At 48.6% G+C, this 12,500-nt stretch overlaps 3 protein-coding genes across 3 annotated transcripts in view; 1 reads left to right on the plus strand and 2 right to left on the minus strand.

Moving 5' to 3' along the window:
- LOC128359151 (GRAM domain-containing protein 4-like) overlaps nucleotides 1-4,804 on the minus strand; it is a 15,044-nt gene extending 10,240 nt beyond the window's left edge. Inside the window, exons 1-6 of the mRNA XM_053319588.1 lie at nucleotides 4,673-4,804; nucleotides 3,572-3,753; nucleotides 1,130-1,226; nucleotides 756-876; nucleotides 388-482; nucleotides 108-240 (exon numbers count right to left, since the gene is read on the minus strand). Of these exons, the coding sequence (XP_053175563.1) occupies nucleotides 108-240; nucleotides 388-482; nucleotides 756-876; nucleotides 1,130-1,226; nucleotides 3,572-3,730 (605 nt within the window). The 5' untranslated portion in view covers nucleotides 3,731-3,753; nucleotides 4,673-4,804. The remainder of the gene's footprint in view (nucleotides 1-107; nucleotides 241-387; nucleotides 483-755; nucleotides 877-1,129; nucleotides 1,227-3,571; nucleotides 3,754-4,672) is intronic.
- A 1,327-nt stretch (nucleotides 4,805-6,131) lies between these two features.
- Nucleotides 6,132-9,925, plus strand: LOC128359171 (cytosolic 5'-nucleotidase 1B). The gene is made up of 6 exons (XM_053319608.1): nucleotides 6,132-6,277; nucleotides 7,189-7,299; nucleotides 7,442-7,577; nucleotides 8,772-8,894; nucleotides 8,969-9,087; nucleotides 9,558-9,925. Exons 1-6 carry the CDS (start codon nucleotides 6,242-6,244, stop codon nucleotides 9,789-9,791), a joined length of 759 nt encoding a protein of 252 aa, XP_053175583.1. The 5' UTR covers nucleotides 6,132-6,241; the 3' UTR covers nucleotides 9,792-9,925.
- A 19-nt stretch (nucleotides 9,926-9,944) lies between these two features.
- nedd1 (NEDD1 gamma-tubulin ring complex targeting factor) overlaps nucleotides 9,945-12,500 on the minus strand; it is a 14,756-nt gene continuing 12,200 nt past the window's right edge. The window contains exons 12-14 of the mRNA XM_053319332.1: nucleotides 12,309-12,493; nucleotides 10,330-10,504; nucleotides 9,945-10,240 (exon numbers count right to left, since the gene is read on the minus strand). Of these exons, the coding sequence (XP_053175307.1) occupies nucleotides 10,136-10,240; nucleotides 10,330-10,504; nucleotides 12,309-12,493 (465 nt within the window). The 3' untranslated portion in view covers nucleotides 9,945-10,135. The remainder of the gene's footprint in view (nucleotides 10,241-10,329; nucleotides 10,505-12,308; nucleotides 12,494-12,500) is intronic.

Here is a 12,500-nt window from a genome sequence, read left to right on the forward strand (position 1 = left end):
TTAGACTTTATTTTAAATCACTGTCAATACTTACAGAACATCTGCATTTAAAACGTTTCTATTAGAGTTGAAAATGTTTCATAAATAACAGAGTACTTCCTGTTGACCTCTTGGCGCTGAGCGGCTCCTCCGTCTCCTCCGTCTGCTCCTCCGGCTGGAAGCGAAAGTCTTCCACGTAAACGCCGAAACGCTCATAAAGCCACTTAAACAAACTGTTGGACAGAGTTTCCTTCTGTTTGTCTGAGCGGGAAAAAAAAAACACGTTCTTCATTTTATCAGCCAAACTACTAATTAAGGAAATATTACACAGATTCGTGGATAATGACGTTAATATCAGACACTTCCTGTTGCCAGCAGTAGTAGCAGAGGTGCGTATGATGAGCTCACCTGTGTTTCTGGCTGTAGGTAGTGGGGGGGACGGGGGAGGTGGGGGTGATGGGGGGGGCGGGGCTCTGGCGGTCAGAGACGGTGAATCTTCGGCTCTGTGAAGCAACGACACAGAAACACGTCCGTTAGCAGCTGTGTTAATAAAGCTTGGTTTGAAGGCTCACCTGGACCTCAGCATGATGGCGTCTGTCCGTTAGCGGCTGTGTTAATAAAGCTTGGTTTGAAGGCTCACCTGGACCTCAGCATGACGGCGTCCGTCCGTTAGCAGCTGTGTTAATAAAGCTCGGTTTGAAGGCTCACCTGGACCTCAGCATGATGGCGTCCGTCCGTTAGCGGCTGTGTTAATAAAGCTTGGTTTGAAGGCTCACCTGGACCTCAGCACCTCGCTGATCTTCTGCTCCAGCTCAGAGCTGCGGCTGCGTTCCTTCTCCAGCTCCTGCTTCAGAGAGTCAACGCTGGACTCCTCACGCAGCTTCCTCAGCTCCTCCTCTGACACACGGTCACATGATCAATACACACATCAATACACTGATCAATACGTCAATCAAACTTTAGGTTCATGTAGTTCATAATAAAACAGTAACGACATGAAGAAAAGAGAAAATAAGAACGATAAGAAATGTTGTCAGAATTTCAAAATAAAGTAAATAAGAGAAAATCAAAAACTAAATAAAATGAGTGTGTGCTAACGCTAACGCTAACAGTAATGTGAGGAGTTTAGAGGGAAACAGCTGATACTCACGCAGGAAGTGTTTCTCTAACAAGGCGATCTCTAGATGAGCTTTAACCTCGTTTAGATCTGATCTGGGTTCATCAAGAGAAGAGAACGATGCTGGAACCTGAGACACACACACACACACACACACACACACACACACACACACACACACACACACACACACACACACACACACACACACACAGAGACGCACACACACAGAGACACACACACACACAGAGACACACACACACACACACACACAGATGTGTAAATGTATTTCTTTGTGGCTCTTTGCCATTGGCTGAAGTCTTATAGGTTGACATATAGGAGGGGCCAAAGGGGTCGGTTGCGCTGTACTTATTACTTATTGCCCCCACAAACCCCACCCCCGGCTTGGTGCCTGTATGTTTACCCCGGTAGATGAGAGGGCACCAGGACACCCTAGGCCGCAGTTCCATGATTGACTTTGTAGTCGTGTCGTCGGACTTGCGGCCGCATGTCTTGGACACTCGGGTGAAGAGAGGGGCGGAGCTGTCAGCTGATCACCACCTGGTGGTGAGTTGGCTCCGATGGGGGGGGAGGATGCCGGTCAGACCTGGCAGACCCAAACGTATTGTGAGGGTCTGCTGGGACCGTCTGGCAGAGTCTTCTGTCAGAGAGAGTTTCAACTCCCACCTCCGGGAGAGCTTCGACCACGTACCGGGGGAGGCGGGGGACATTGAGTCCGAGTGGGCCATGTTCCGTGCCTCCATTGTTAAGGCGGCTGACCGGAGCTGTGGCTGCAAGGTGGTCGGTGCCTGTTGGGGCGGCAATCCCCGAACCCGCTGGTGGACACCGGCGGTGAGGGATGCCGTCAACCTGAAGAAGGAGTCCTATAGGACCTTATTGGCCTGTGGGACTCCGGAGGCAGCAGGCAGGTACCGGCAGACCAAGCGGAGCGTAGCTAGGGCGGTCTCTGAGGCAAAAACCCGGACATGGGAGGAGTTCGGTGAGGCCATGGAGAACGACTTCCGGACGGCTTCGAAGAGATTCTGGACCACCATCCGTCGTCTCAGGAGGGGGAAGCAGTGCGCCGTCAACACTGTGTACGGTGGGGGGGGGTGCGGTGCGCTGCTGACCTCAACTGGGAACGTTGTGGATCGGTGGAAGGAATACTTCGAAGACCTCCTCAATCCCACTGATACGCCTTCCGGTAAGGAAGCAGGGCCGGGGGACTCGGGTGTGGGCTCTCCTATCTCTGGGGTTGAGGTCACTGGGGTGGTGGTCCCTCTTTTTAAGAACGGGGACTGGAGGGTGTGTTCCAACTATAGGAGAATCACACTCCTCAGCCTCCCTGGTAAGGTCTATTTGGGGATACTGGAGTGGAGGGTCCACCAATGTGGTTTTCGTTCGGGTCGTGGAACTGTGGACCAGCTCTACACCCTCTGCAGGGTCCTTGAGGGTGCATGGGGCCCAACCAGTCCACATGTGTTTTGTGGACTTGGAGAAGGCATTCGACCGTGTCCCTCGGGGAGTCCTGTGGGGGTTCTCCGGGAGTACGGGGTACCGGACCCCCTGATACGGGCCATCCGTTCCCTGTATGACCGGTGTCAGAGCTTGGTCCACATTGCCCGTAATAAGTCGGACTTGTTTCCAGTGAGGGTTGGACTCCGCCAGGGCTGCCCTTTGTCACCGATCCTGTTCATAATCTTTATGGACAGGATTTCTAGGAGCAGCCAGGGTGTAGAGGGGGTCCGGTTTGGTGAACTCAGGATTGGGTCACTGCTTTTTGCGGATGATGTGGTCCTGTTGGCTTCATCAGACCGTGACCTCCAACTCTCACTGGATCGGTTCGCAGCCGAGTGTGAAGCGGCCGGGATGAGAATCAGCACCTCCAAATCCGAGTCCATGGTCCTCAACCGGAAAAGGGTGGAGTGCACTCTCCGGGTCGGGGATGAGATCCTGCCCCAAGTGGAGGAGTTCAAGTACCTCGGGGTCTTGTTCACAGTGAGGGAAGGATGGAGCGTGAGACTGACAGGCGGATCGGTGCGGCGTCTGCAGTAATGTGGACTCTGCACAGATCCGTCGTGGTGAAGAGAGAGCTGAGCCGAAAGGTTCCTACCCTCACCTCTGGTCATGAGCTTTGGGTTCCTACCCTCACCTCTGGTCATGAGCTTTGGGTCGTGACCCAAAGAACAAGATGGCGGGTACAAGCGGCTGAAATGAGCTTCCTCCGTAGGCTGGCTGGGCTCTCCCTTAGAGATAGGGTGAGAAGCTCAGTTATCCGGAGGGAGCTCGGAGTAGACCCGCTGCTCCTCCGCGTTGAGAGGAGCCAGATGAGGAGGCTCGGGCATCTAGTCAGGATGCCTCCCGGACGCCTCCCTGGTGAGGTGTTCAGGGCCCGTCCCACCGGTAGGAGAGAGTGTCTGCGTGTGTGTGTGTGTGTGTGTGTGTGTGTGTGTGTGTGTGTGTGTGTGTGTGTACCTGAGGCTCAGGTTCTGGCTCCTCCCCCTCTCTGATGGAGCCGTGAGGTTTCGTCTCTTCGCTACATTCTGTATCAGACGTGTTCGGTGAATCGACCAGATCCAGGAACTCGTCTCGTCTCTGACCCCGAAACCGGATCTTGTCCAGATGCTTCAGCATGGTGGACTGCTGGACATGACCCTCTACACACACACACACACACACACACACACACACACACACACACACACACACAGACACAGACACACACACAGACACACACACAGACACACACACACACACACACACACACACACACAGAGACACACACACAGAGACACACACACACACACACACACAGAGACACATACACACAGAGACACACACACAGACAGAGACACACACACACACACACACAGAGACACACAGAGACACACACACACAGAGAGACACACACACACACACACACACAGAGACACACACACACACACACACACAGACAGACACAGAGAGACCCACACACACACACACACACACACACATTTATATTTAATGTAATGGAGCTGTCATGTTTTAATGTTTTATATTTAAATATTAACATTATTGTATAAAATGACGTCACTGCACTGAAACACTGAGAATGTAATCATCATAAGTTCCTATTAATAATAAACATCTTCTTCATCTTCATCATCCTCCTCTCACACTGACCCCCCAGCAGCCTGCCCCACCCCCCCACCCTACTATTCCTCTTCCTCATACCAACCAATGAATCACAAAGTAAACAAAGGACAGGTGTGTCTGTTTGTCCCTGCTGTGACTCCGTAGCGCGAGACACCACAGCTGTGTCTCACCTGCCCCCCCCGCCTCCACACAGTCCACCTGGTACCCCCCCTCCTTCCTGCAGAGCCCCGGTCTCCACCCCGTCTCCCCCCCACCCCGGTCTCCCCCCGGTCTCCGCCCGGTCTGCCCCCCGCCCCCTCCCGGTCCTCCTGTCTGTCTCTTGGTGACTCGTTAAACCGGATCTCTGGTCCGCGGGCTGCAGGTAGGACACACCTGTCCCTCAGGAATGCAGGTGTGTCCCGTGGGGGGGCGGGGGGGGGGGGGGGGGGGGGTTCTTACCGGCAACAGCACCGAGCTCTCCTCTGTGTCTGAGTCCCGGACCCGCAGCAGCCCGGTCCAGGTCCCGGTCTCGGTACCGGTCTGAAGGGGGGTCAGTCGGCTCCGGATCAGATCTCCAGCTGATCACAGCGATCACGGCTCAGCGCGGGGTGACGTCATCCCGTCAACACGGACGTGACGTCAGCACGCAGCGCTCTTAAAGCGAACGTAGCGTCCAGGAGGAATAATTTACATAAAGATATAAAAATATAAATATAAAAAACGTGAAGATCATTCTAATAATGTATAAATATAATTTTACTTTATTGTCTTTGTGCGTTTATTTTAATATAAGACTAAATTAAAGCTTCACTTCACCATGGTTACCATTTATGATTAAATTAAATATATTATGATCAATAAAGAAACAATAAAAAAAAAATCTGCTTTCAAGCCAAAAACTAAACTAAATGCGTTGAAACAAAACAAACATAAACTCTGATCATTAATAATTGATTAACTGGAATTACGTCATAATTATTCTCATTTCTAATATAGTTAAATTCAGCTTTATCCTGTTAAATCCTTTATTACAGTAAACTAGGTGGTTTTATGTCTTTAATATTTCTGTGTGTTTGAATATTTAGGTAATAAAGTGTTGCAGGAAGAAAGTTTAACTGTGTAAAAGTTCTGAGTTCTGAGTTAAGATCAGAAATGATAAATATGCGTCATCAGTCTTTTCTCTGTTATAATAAATGATAAATGAAGAAGATGATTATTTGCAGATGAAGAAGCTTTATGGAGAAGAGAGATGAATATAAATCATAAAATAAATAAACTACAGGAAGGAATAAACCGAGTGGGGGAAGAATGGGGTTTTAAGTTTTCAGACTTAAAATAATATAATATAATAATCTTCCTGTGAATGAGTCTGGATTAATGTGGAGAGCATCGTTTAAATATAAATATGCAGCTCTAGTAATTTATTTATCGGCTCTGAGGATAAAACTGTGCTTCCGTAGTTATTAGATATTATCCAGACCTGAACATTGAGATCACCTGATAAGAGAGGAGAGATAACACAGGAAACAACTTGGTGTTATTATGCAGGACGAACCGACTCCTTCCCCCCGTGGGCGGAGTTGTCCAGTTTGATGTGCAACCCCTCTCACAGAGTACAGCTGGACATTCATTAAGCCGTAAAGCAAAGATAAACAGTGAAATGTTAATATTTAATGGACACACTTAGCATTTATATATGTTTATGTTTCTTTAACGTCTTATTTCTATGTTTTATGTTTAAGAATGAGAGCGCACAGAGAACATTTACTGCGACTTCAGCAAAGAGAAAAAAACAGATTGAAGGAGTTTAATTACGGAAAGAAAATGCTTGTTGAGGAATCTTAAAAGAACTGAATTGATGGACAGACTGATAAAACAGGAGGAGAGTAAAGTCCACCAGGTGGCAGCAGAGAAACATGTCGGAGGTAAACTGCCCTAAAAACCGAAGAAGAACAAGAAGAACAAGAAAGAGGAGGAGGAGGAGGAGGAGCAGCTGTTTGAGTTGTTGTGATCAGCTGACAGGAGGAAATGGTCTCCACGGTGCTGAACACGGACGTGAAGCAGGTAAGACTCACCTGAGACCTGAAGAAGGTAGGGAGGAGGGGGGGGGGGGGGGGGTCAGGTGAGAGGTCAGGTGAGAGGTCAGGTGAGGGAGAGGGGGGGTCAGGTGAGGGGGGGGGGGGCATACCTGCACTCAGCCCTCCAGCAGCTCTGATAAACAGGAACAATTTTCCAGTTTTCAACCAGACTTCATTTAAAAATCAGTCATTTTAATAAACGTTTCCGGTTTTCTGCAGAAAATCACACGAACCTGAAAACCTCATGACGTCATCAGTGTTCTGCTAAATTCGGCTCATGAATAATTTATTATAAAACAAGTTAAAGCACTAAAAGTTAAACTATTACTAAACTATTATAACACACGTCCGTCGCAGTGAAGTGACCCAAAGTTTGTTGTTTTTAATGTTTATGAACTAAACCATAAAAACATAATTAATTATTAACAGTAATAAAACTTCACGAGGCAAATATAAAATATCATTTTACTTTAAGATCCTCAAGTCTACTGTAGTACTCTTAGAGGTACTAGTACTTTACTGTAGTACAGTTAGAGGTACTAGTACTTTACTGTAGTACAGTTAGAGGTACTAGTACTTTACTGTAGTACAGTTAGAGGTACTAGTACTCTACTGTAGTACTCTTAGAGGTACTAGTACTTTACTGTAGTACAGTTAGAGGTACTAGTACTTTACTGTAGTACTGTTAGAGGTACTAGTACTTTACTGTAGTACAGTTAGAGGTACTAGTACTCTACTGTAGTACTCTTAGAGGTACTAGTACTCTACTGTAGTACTGTTAGAGGTACTAGTACTTTACTGTAGTACAGGTAGAGGTACTAGTACTTTACTGTAGTACAGTTAGAGGTACTAGTACTTTACTGTAATACAGTTTCAAGTTTTGTGTCTCTCCTGCAGAAAGATGCTGACGGTGCGATGGTCGTCGCGGTAACGTCTCGGGCGGTGTTTGAAGCCGGTGATGATGATGATGAGGTGTACGGTGTGGGCGTGGCCTTCACTCTGCTGCAGGTCAAAGTTCATGTTTGACCTCAATCATGTTAAAAAGATTCTGATGTTTATATTTATATTTTTCTATTAACAAATTCAACTGAATGCAACCTTGTTTTATCTGGTTTCAAATATGAAATCATTGATGTGTGTTAATAAAAAGGCTCTGCAAAGAGTGAACCAACGTCTGCTGGAGGAAAATCCTGCTGAGTCGCTGCTGTTTGACATCGTGCTGATCACCACCGACAGCCGGCAGCAGCAGCAGAGCGCCCGCATCATCAGCAGCACCAGACATTACGGTAATTTAACCTGAACCAGCAGCACCAGACATTACGGTAATTTAACCAGCAGCACCAGACCTTACGGTAATTTAACCTGAACCAGCAGCACCAGACATTACGGTAATTTAACCAGCAGCACCAGACATTACGGTAATTTAACCAGCAGCACCAGACATTACGGTAATTTAACCAGCAGCACCAGACATTACGGTAATTTAACCAGCAGCACCAGACATTACGGTAATTTAACCCGAACCGGCAGCACCAGACATTACGGTAATTTAACCAGCAGCACCAGACATTACGGTAATTTAACCTGAACCAGCAGCACCAGACATTACGGTACTTTAACCAGCAACACCAGACATTACGGTAATTTAACCTGAACCAGCAGCACCAGACATTTCGGTAATTTAACCCGAACCGGCAGCACCAGACATTACGGTAATTTAACCTGAACCAGGAGCACCAGACATTACAGTAATTTAACCCGAACCGGCAGCACCAGACATTACGGTAATTTAACCTGAACCAGCAGCACCAGACATTACGGTAATTTAACCTGAACCAGCAACACCAGACATTACGGTAATTTAACCTGAACCAGCAGCACCAGACATTACGGTAATTTAACCTGAACCAGCAGCACCAGACATTACGGTAATTTAACAAGCAGCACCAGACATTACAGTAATTTAACCAGCAGCACCAGACATTACGGTAATTTAACCTGAACCAGCAGCACCAGACATTACGGTAATTTAACCAGCAGCACCAGACATTACGGTAATTTAACCTGAACCAGCAACACCAGACATTACGGTAATTTAACCTGAACCAGGAGCACCAGACATTACGGTAATTTAGCCCGAACCGGCAGCACCAGACATTACGGTAATTTAACCAGCAGCACCAGACATTACGGTAATTTAACCTGAACCAGGAGCACCAGACATTACGGTAATTTAACCTGAACCAGCAGCACCAGACATTACGGTAATTTAACCTGAACCAGCAGCACCAGACATTACGGTAATTTAACAAGCAGCACCAGACATTACGGTAATTTAACCTGCAGCACCAGACATTACGGTAATTTAACCCGAACCGGCAGCACCAGACATTACGGTAATTTAACCAGCAGCACCAGACATTACGGTAATCCATCCGTCAGCTGGTCAGTGATCGGTTGGGTTTGTGGTCTTCCTGCAGGTCTGGAGGTAAGCCGGTTCTGGTTTTCGGCTGAGGAGGATTTCACGGAGACGTTGGTGAAACATGAGGTGCAGCTGTTTGTGTCAGCGGACCGAGCCGAGGTGCTGCAGGCGTCACAGAGAGGTGAGCTTCTTCTTCTCTGCCTTTAATCTCAGTCTGAATGTTCAGGACGTTGAAGGTTCTGCTGTCGGTTTCAGGAGTCCTCTCAGTGCTGCTGGACCAACAGACCACTTCCTGTCCGTCACAGCAGCTCAGAGTCTTGTTCTGTGGTGACAGCGTCGACGATGACAGCGTGGCGACACATCAGGCGGCTCAGGTACCCTATTCCTTTTTTCTTCCCTTCCTCCTTCTCTCTTTCTTTCCTCCCTTACTTCCTTCCTTTCAATGAGTGTCCTATAAAGGGTTAAAGTCGTCTATTGCTGACTGAATGAATGATCTAGAAGTTCTTATCTGATTTTGAGATGTACGTTATGGTCTGAAGTAGATTGGACTAAAGTGTTTACAAGCATTTTAAGTCCAAACTGTCTGATATGATCAGAAATTTGAATTTTTTTGTGTCTGTACTGAAGCAGAAGTTCTGATACTTGAAGTAAAAGTTCTGATTCAGCTCCAGTACTAGTCAGAAGGTTCACGCTCTGAAATGTACTGTATTCATTTTGACCGTCAGCACTGAACAGAGTGTTTGTCTCAGTTTAGTTCAGCAGCAGACGGTCAGACTGAATAAAGGCTGGGTCAGCTGGGTTCGATAAAAACTCTGCTTTAATCACTCTTCTTCTTCTTCTTCAGCGTTTCTCGGAGCGGCTCGGTGAGCTGCGGGGGCGTTTCGGTGTCTCTGACAGTCCTCTCAGGATCGTGCTGATGATGTCACGCGGTGGGCGGGAACGCTGTGGTGGCGCTCTGCAGACGCTGCGTTCCCGTGGCGTCAGCGTGGACGAGGCGTACTGCCTGGCCGGGGCTCCCAGGGGCCCCATCCTGTCCGTGCTGCGACCTCACTTCCTGCTCAGCCACACGGAGGAGTGATGACGTCATCGCATCGCCTTAAAGAGCTAATCAGAGTTAAGCCCCGCCCCCCATTCAGCTGTCACTCATACGTTTTTTTAAGGAGTTTTCAGTTGGTTCTTTATTTTCTAGTTTTATTAATAATAAAAACATTAAAACAAACGTGACTGATGTCATTTTTATTTTAAATATGAATCTTTATTTATTCTGTAGACAAACTTTATTACAACTCAAACATCACCAAAAGATGAATCCTCCATTAATCATTAATAATCAGTTTATAAAGAGTTAATACGTTATTGGGGGTCAGTTATTAACTCTTTACAGTCTGATTATTAATGAGGTCAGGGGTCAGGGGTCAGAGGTCAGTAGTTGGTCCTCAGCTGCCGGTTCTCCTCCCTCAGCCTCTCGATCTCCTCCACCAGAGACTCGTTCACTGAATACTTCTCCACCAGGCCGTGGATCTCGTTCTGAAACCACAACACAATGACATCACTTCCTGTACAGAGACTGTTCTTCTTCTCTGGTGTACTGGTGCTGATCAGTGATTGGCTCGTACCAGCTGGATGTAGAACTGGCGGACCATCTCCACCTGCAGGTTGATGATGTCTCTGTGACACGACTCTCTGCACTCCTCCACCGCCTCCTGGATCAGGTTCTGGATGAAGTGGACCTGCAGGGACGTGAGAGGAGCCGACTGTCCTGGGAGGGAGGGGGCGAGCGAGGACACGTCTGGAGAGAGAGAGAGAGAGTCCGGCTCTCATTCAAAGGGTAAATGCACAAATATTTATGTGGCGTCCCACCTTAGACCTCCACAGCCTGTACGACCAACTACACATCCTCCAGTCCCAACTTTTGCAAAGACACTGAAGGACGTCGCACTCAACCTCAGACCACAGGAGCAACAGACAGATGAGTTCCCCACCCAGGCCAATAACCAGAGGACCTGTTCCACCCAGAGGACACCCAGCTGCACCTAGAGGACCTGCCCCACCTGGAAGACACCCTGCTTCATCCAGAGGACACCCAACTGCACCTAGAGGACCTGCCCCACCTGGAAGACACCATACTGCATCCAGAGGACACCCAACTGCACCTAGAGGACCTGCCCCACCTGGAAGACACCCAACTGCACCTAGAGGACCTGCCCCACCTGGAAGACACCCTGCTTCACCCAGAGGACACTCAACTGCACCTAGAGGACCTGCCCCACCTGGAAGACACCCAACTTCACCTAGAGGACCTGCCCCACCTGGAAGACGCCATGCTTCACCCAGAGGACACCCAACTGCACCTAGAGGACCTGCCCCACCTGGAAGACACCCTGCTTCACCCAGAGGACACCCAACTGCACCTAGAGGACCTGCCTCACCTGGAAGACACCATGCTTCACCCAGAGGACACCCAACTGCACCTAGAGGACCTGCCCCACCTGGAAGACACCATACTGCATCCAGAGGACATCCTGTCACACCCCAGGCCAGGCCCGCTTTCCCTCCGCCAACCCCATACCACACATATGCACAGGTTGTAAGCAGAGCAAGCCCCAACTCTTCACCTGACAGAGCCCCACCATGTGATCTCAGCATACACCAGATGCTCAGTGAGCTCTACACAATCATGGTCCAGGCCTAAACCCTCTGGAACAACTGCACCGTGAAACCTGGAATATACAAGGTCTGAGGTTGACGGCCTTTAGCCTCAAGAGCAGGAACCCAGACTTCACCAAAGAAATCACAAACAGAGACATTATTGTCCTACAGGAGACATGGCACAGAGGAGATGGTCCAACTGGCTGCCCTGTAAACTACAGAGAGCTTGTAATACCATCCTCCAAGCTAACAGAGATCAAACAGGGAAGAGACTCGGGAGGTATACTAATATGGTACAAATCTGAATTGACCCACTCCATTAAGGCAATCAAAAGAGGAACCTTTTACATCTGGTTAGAAATAAATAAAGAACTCACATCAACTGAGAAAAACATCCTCTTATGTGCCACCTACATTCCCCCAAATGAATCCCCATATTTTAAAGAGGACATGTTCTCCATCCTAGAGGAAGACATTAACCACTTCCAGGCTTATGGTCACATTGTAATTAGTGGAGACCTGAATGCCAGGACAGGCCGAGAACCAGACACCCTGAGCACCCAGGGGGACAAACATCCTCTCCCCAATATGCCCCCCCCCCCCCCCTCAGGCATAACTACGACAATACAACAAACAAACATGGGTCACAACTCCTACAGCTCTGACCCTCTAACCCTAACCCCTATCAGACCACAGCTAAACCCTTACCCCTATCAGACCACAGCTAAACCCTAACCCCTATCAGACCACAGCTAAACCCTGATTGGTAGCTAGGTGGTGGGTGGAGCATCAGTACTGACTTAACAGTGAATCTAACAAGACAGAAATCATGATACTGGAAGAAGGCCGAGCCTCCACAGAGACAAACCCTGGCAACACGTTTCTGTTCATGCCAATAAAGCTCAGTTTGAGAGTTTTTCAGGCTCTACCTCCTGCAGCAGCAGCAGCAGCAGCAGCAGCAGTGGGCGGAGCTTCTTGGACAGGTGAGTCATAGCTCAGCTGAGCTTGAATCCCATTGGCTCTCCTGAGGCTGGGCTCTGGAGTGAAGAAGGCCGGCTGGCTGTGATTGGCTGGCTGGGACTCGGTGGGCGTGGCCTCATCATCCAGGCTGGAGCCGCTGGTCTTCTCCGTCTGCCAA

The sequence above is a fragment of the Scomber japonicus genome, chromosome 5 (assembly GCF_027409825.1).
Source record: "Scomber japonicus isolate fScoJap1 chromosome 5, fScoJap1.pri, whole genome shotgun sequence".
In the NCBI taxonomy this organism is placed as follows: Eukaryota; Metazoa; Chordata; class Actinopteri; order Scombriformes; family Scombridae; genus Scomber; species Scomber japonicus.

Bases quoted from the DNA above. Each gene is read 5' to 3' on its own strand.
- LOC128359171 (XM_053319608.1), top strand. From the start codon at position 6,242: ATGGTCTCCACGGTGCTGAACACGGACGTGAAGCAG. The intron at 8,895-8,968 runs GTGAGCTTCTTC...TGTCGGTTTCAG, and splicing joins GCTGCAGGCGTCACAGAGAG to GAGTCCTCTCAGTGCTGCTG. The intron at 9,088-9,557 runs GTACCCTATTCC...CTTCTTCTTCAG, and splicing joins CGACACATCAGGCGGCTCAG to CGTTTCTCGGAGCGGCTCGG.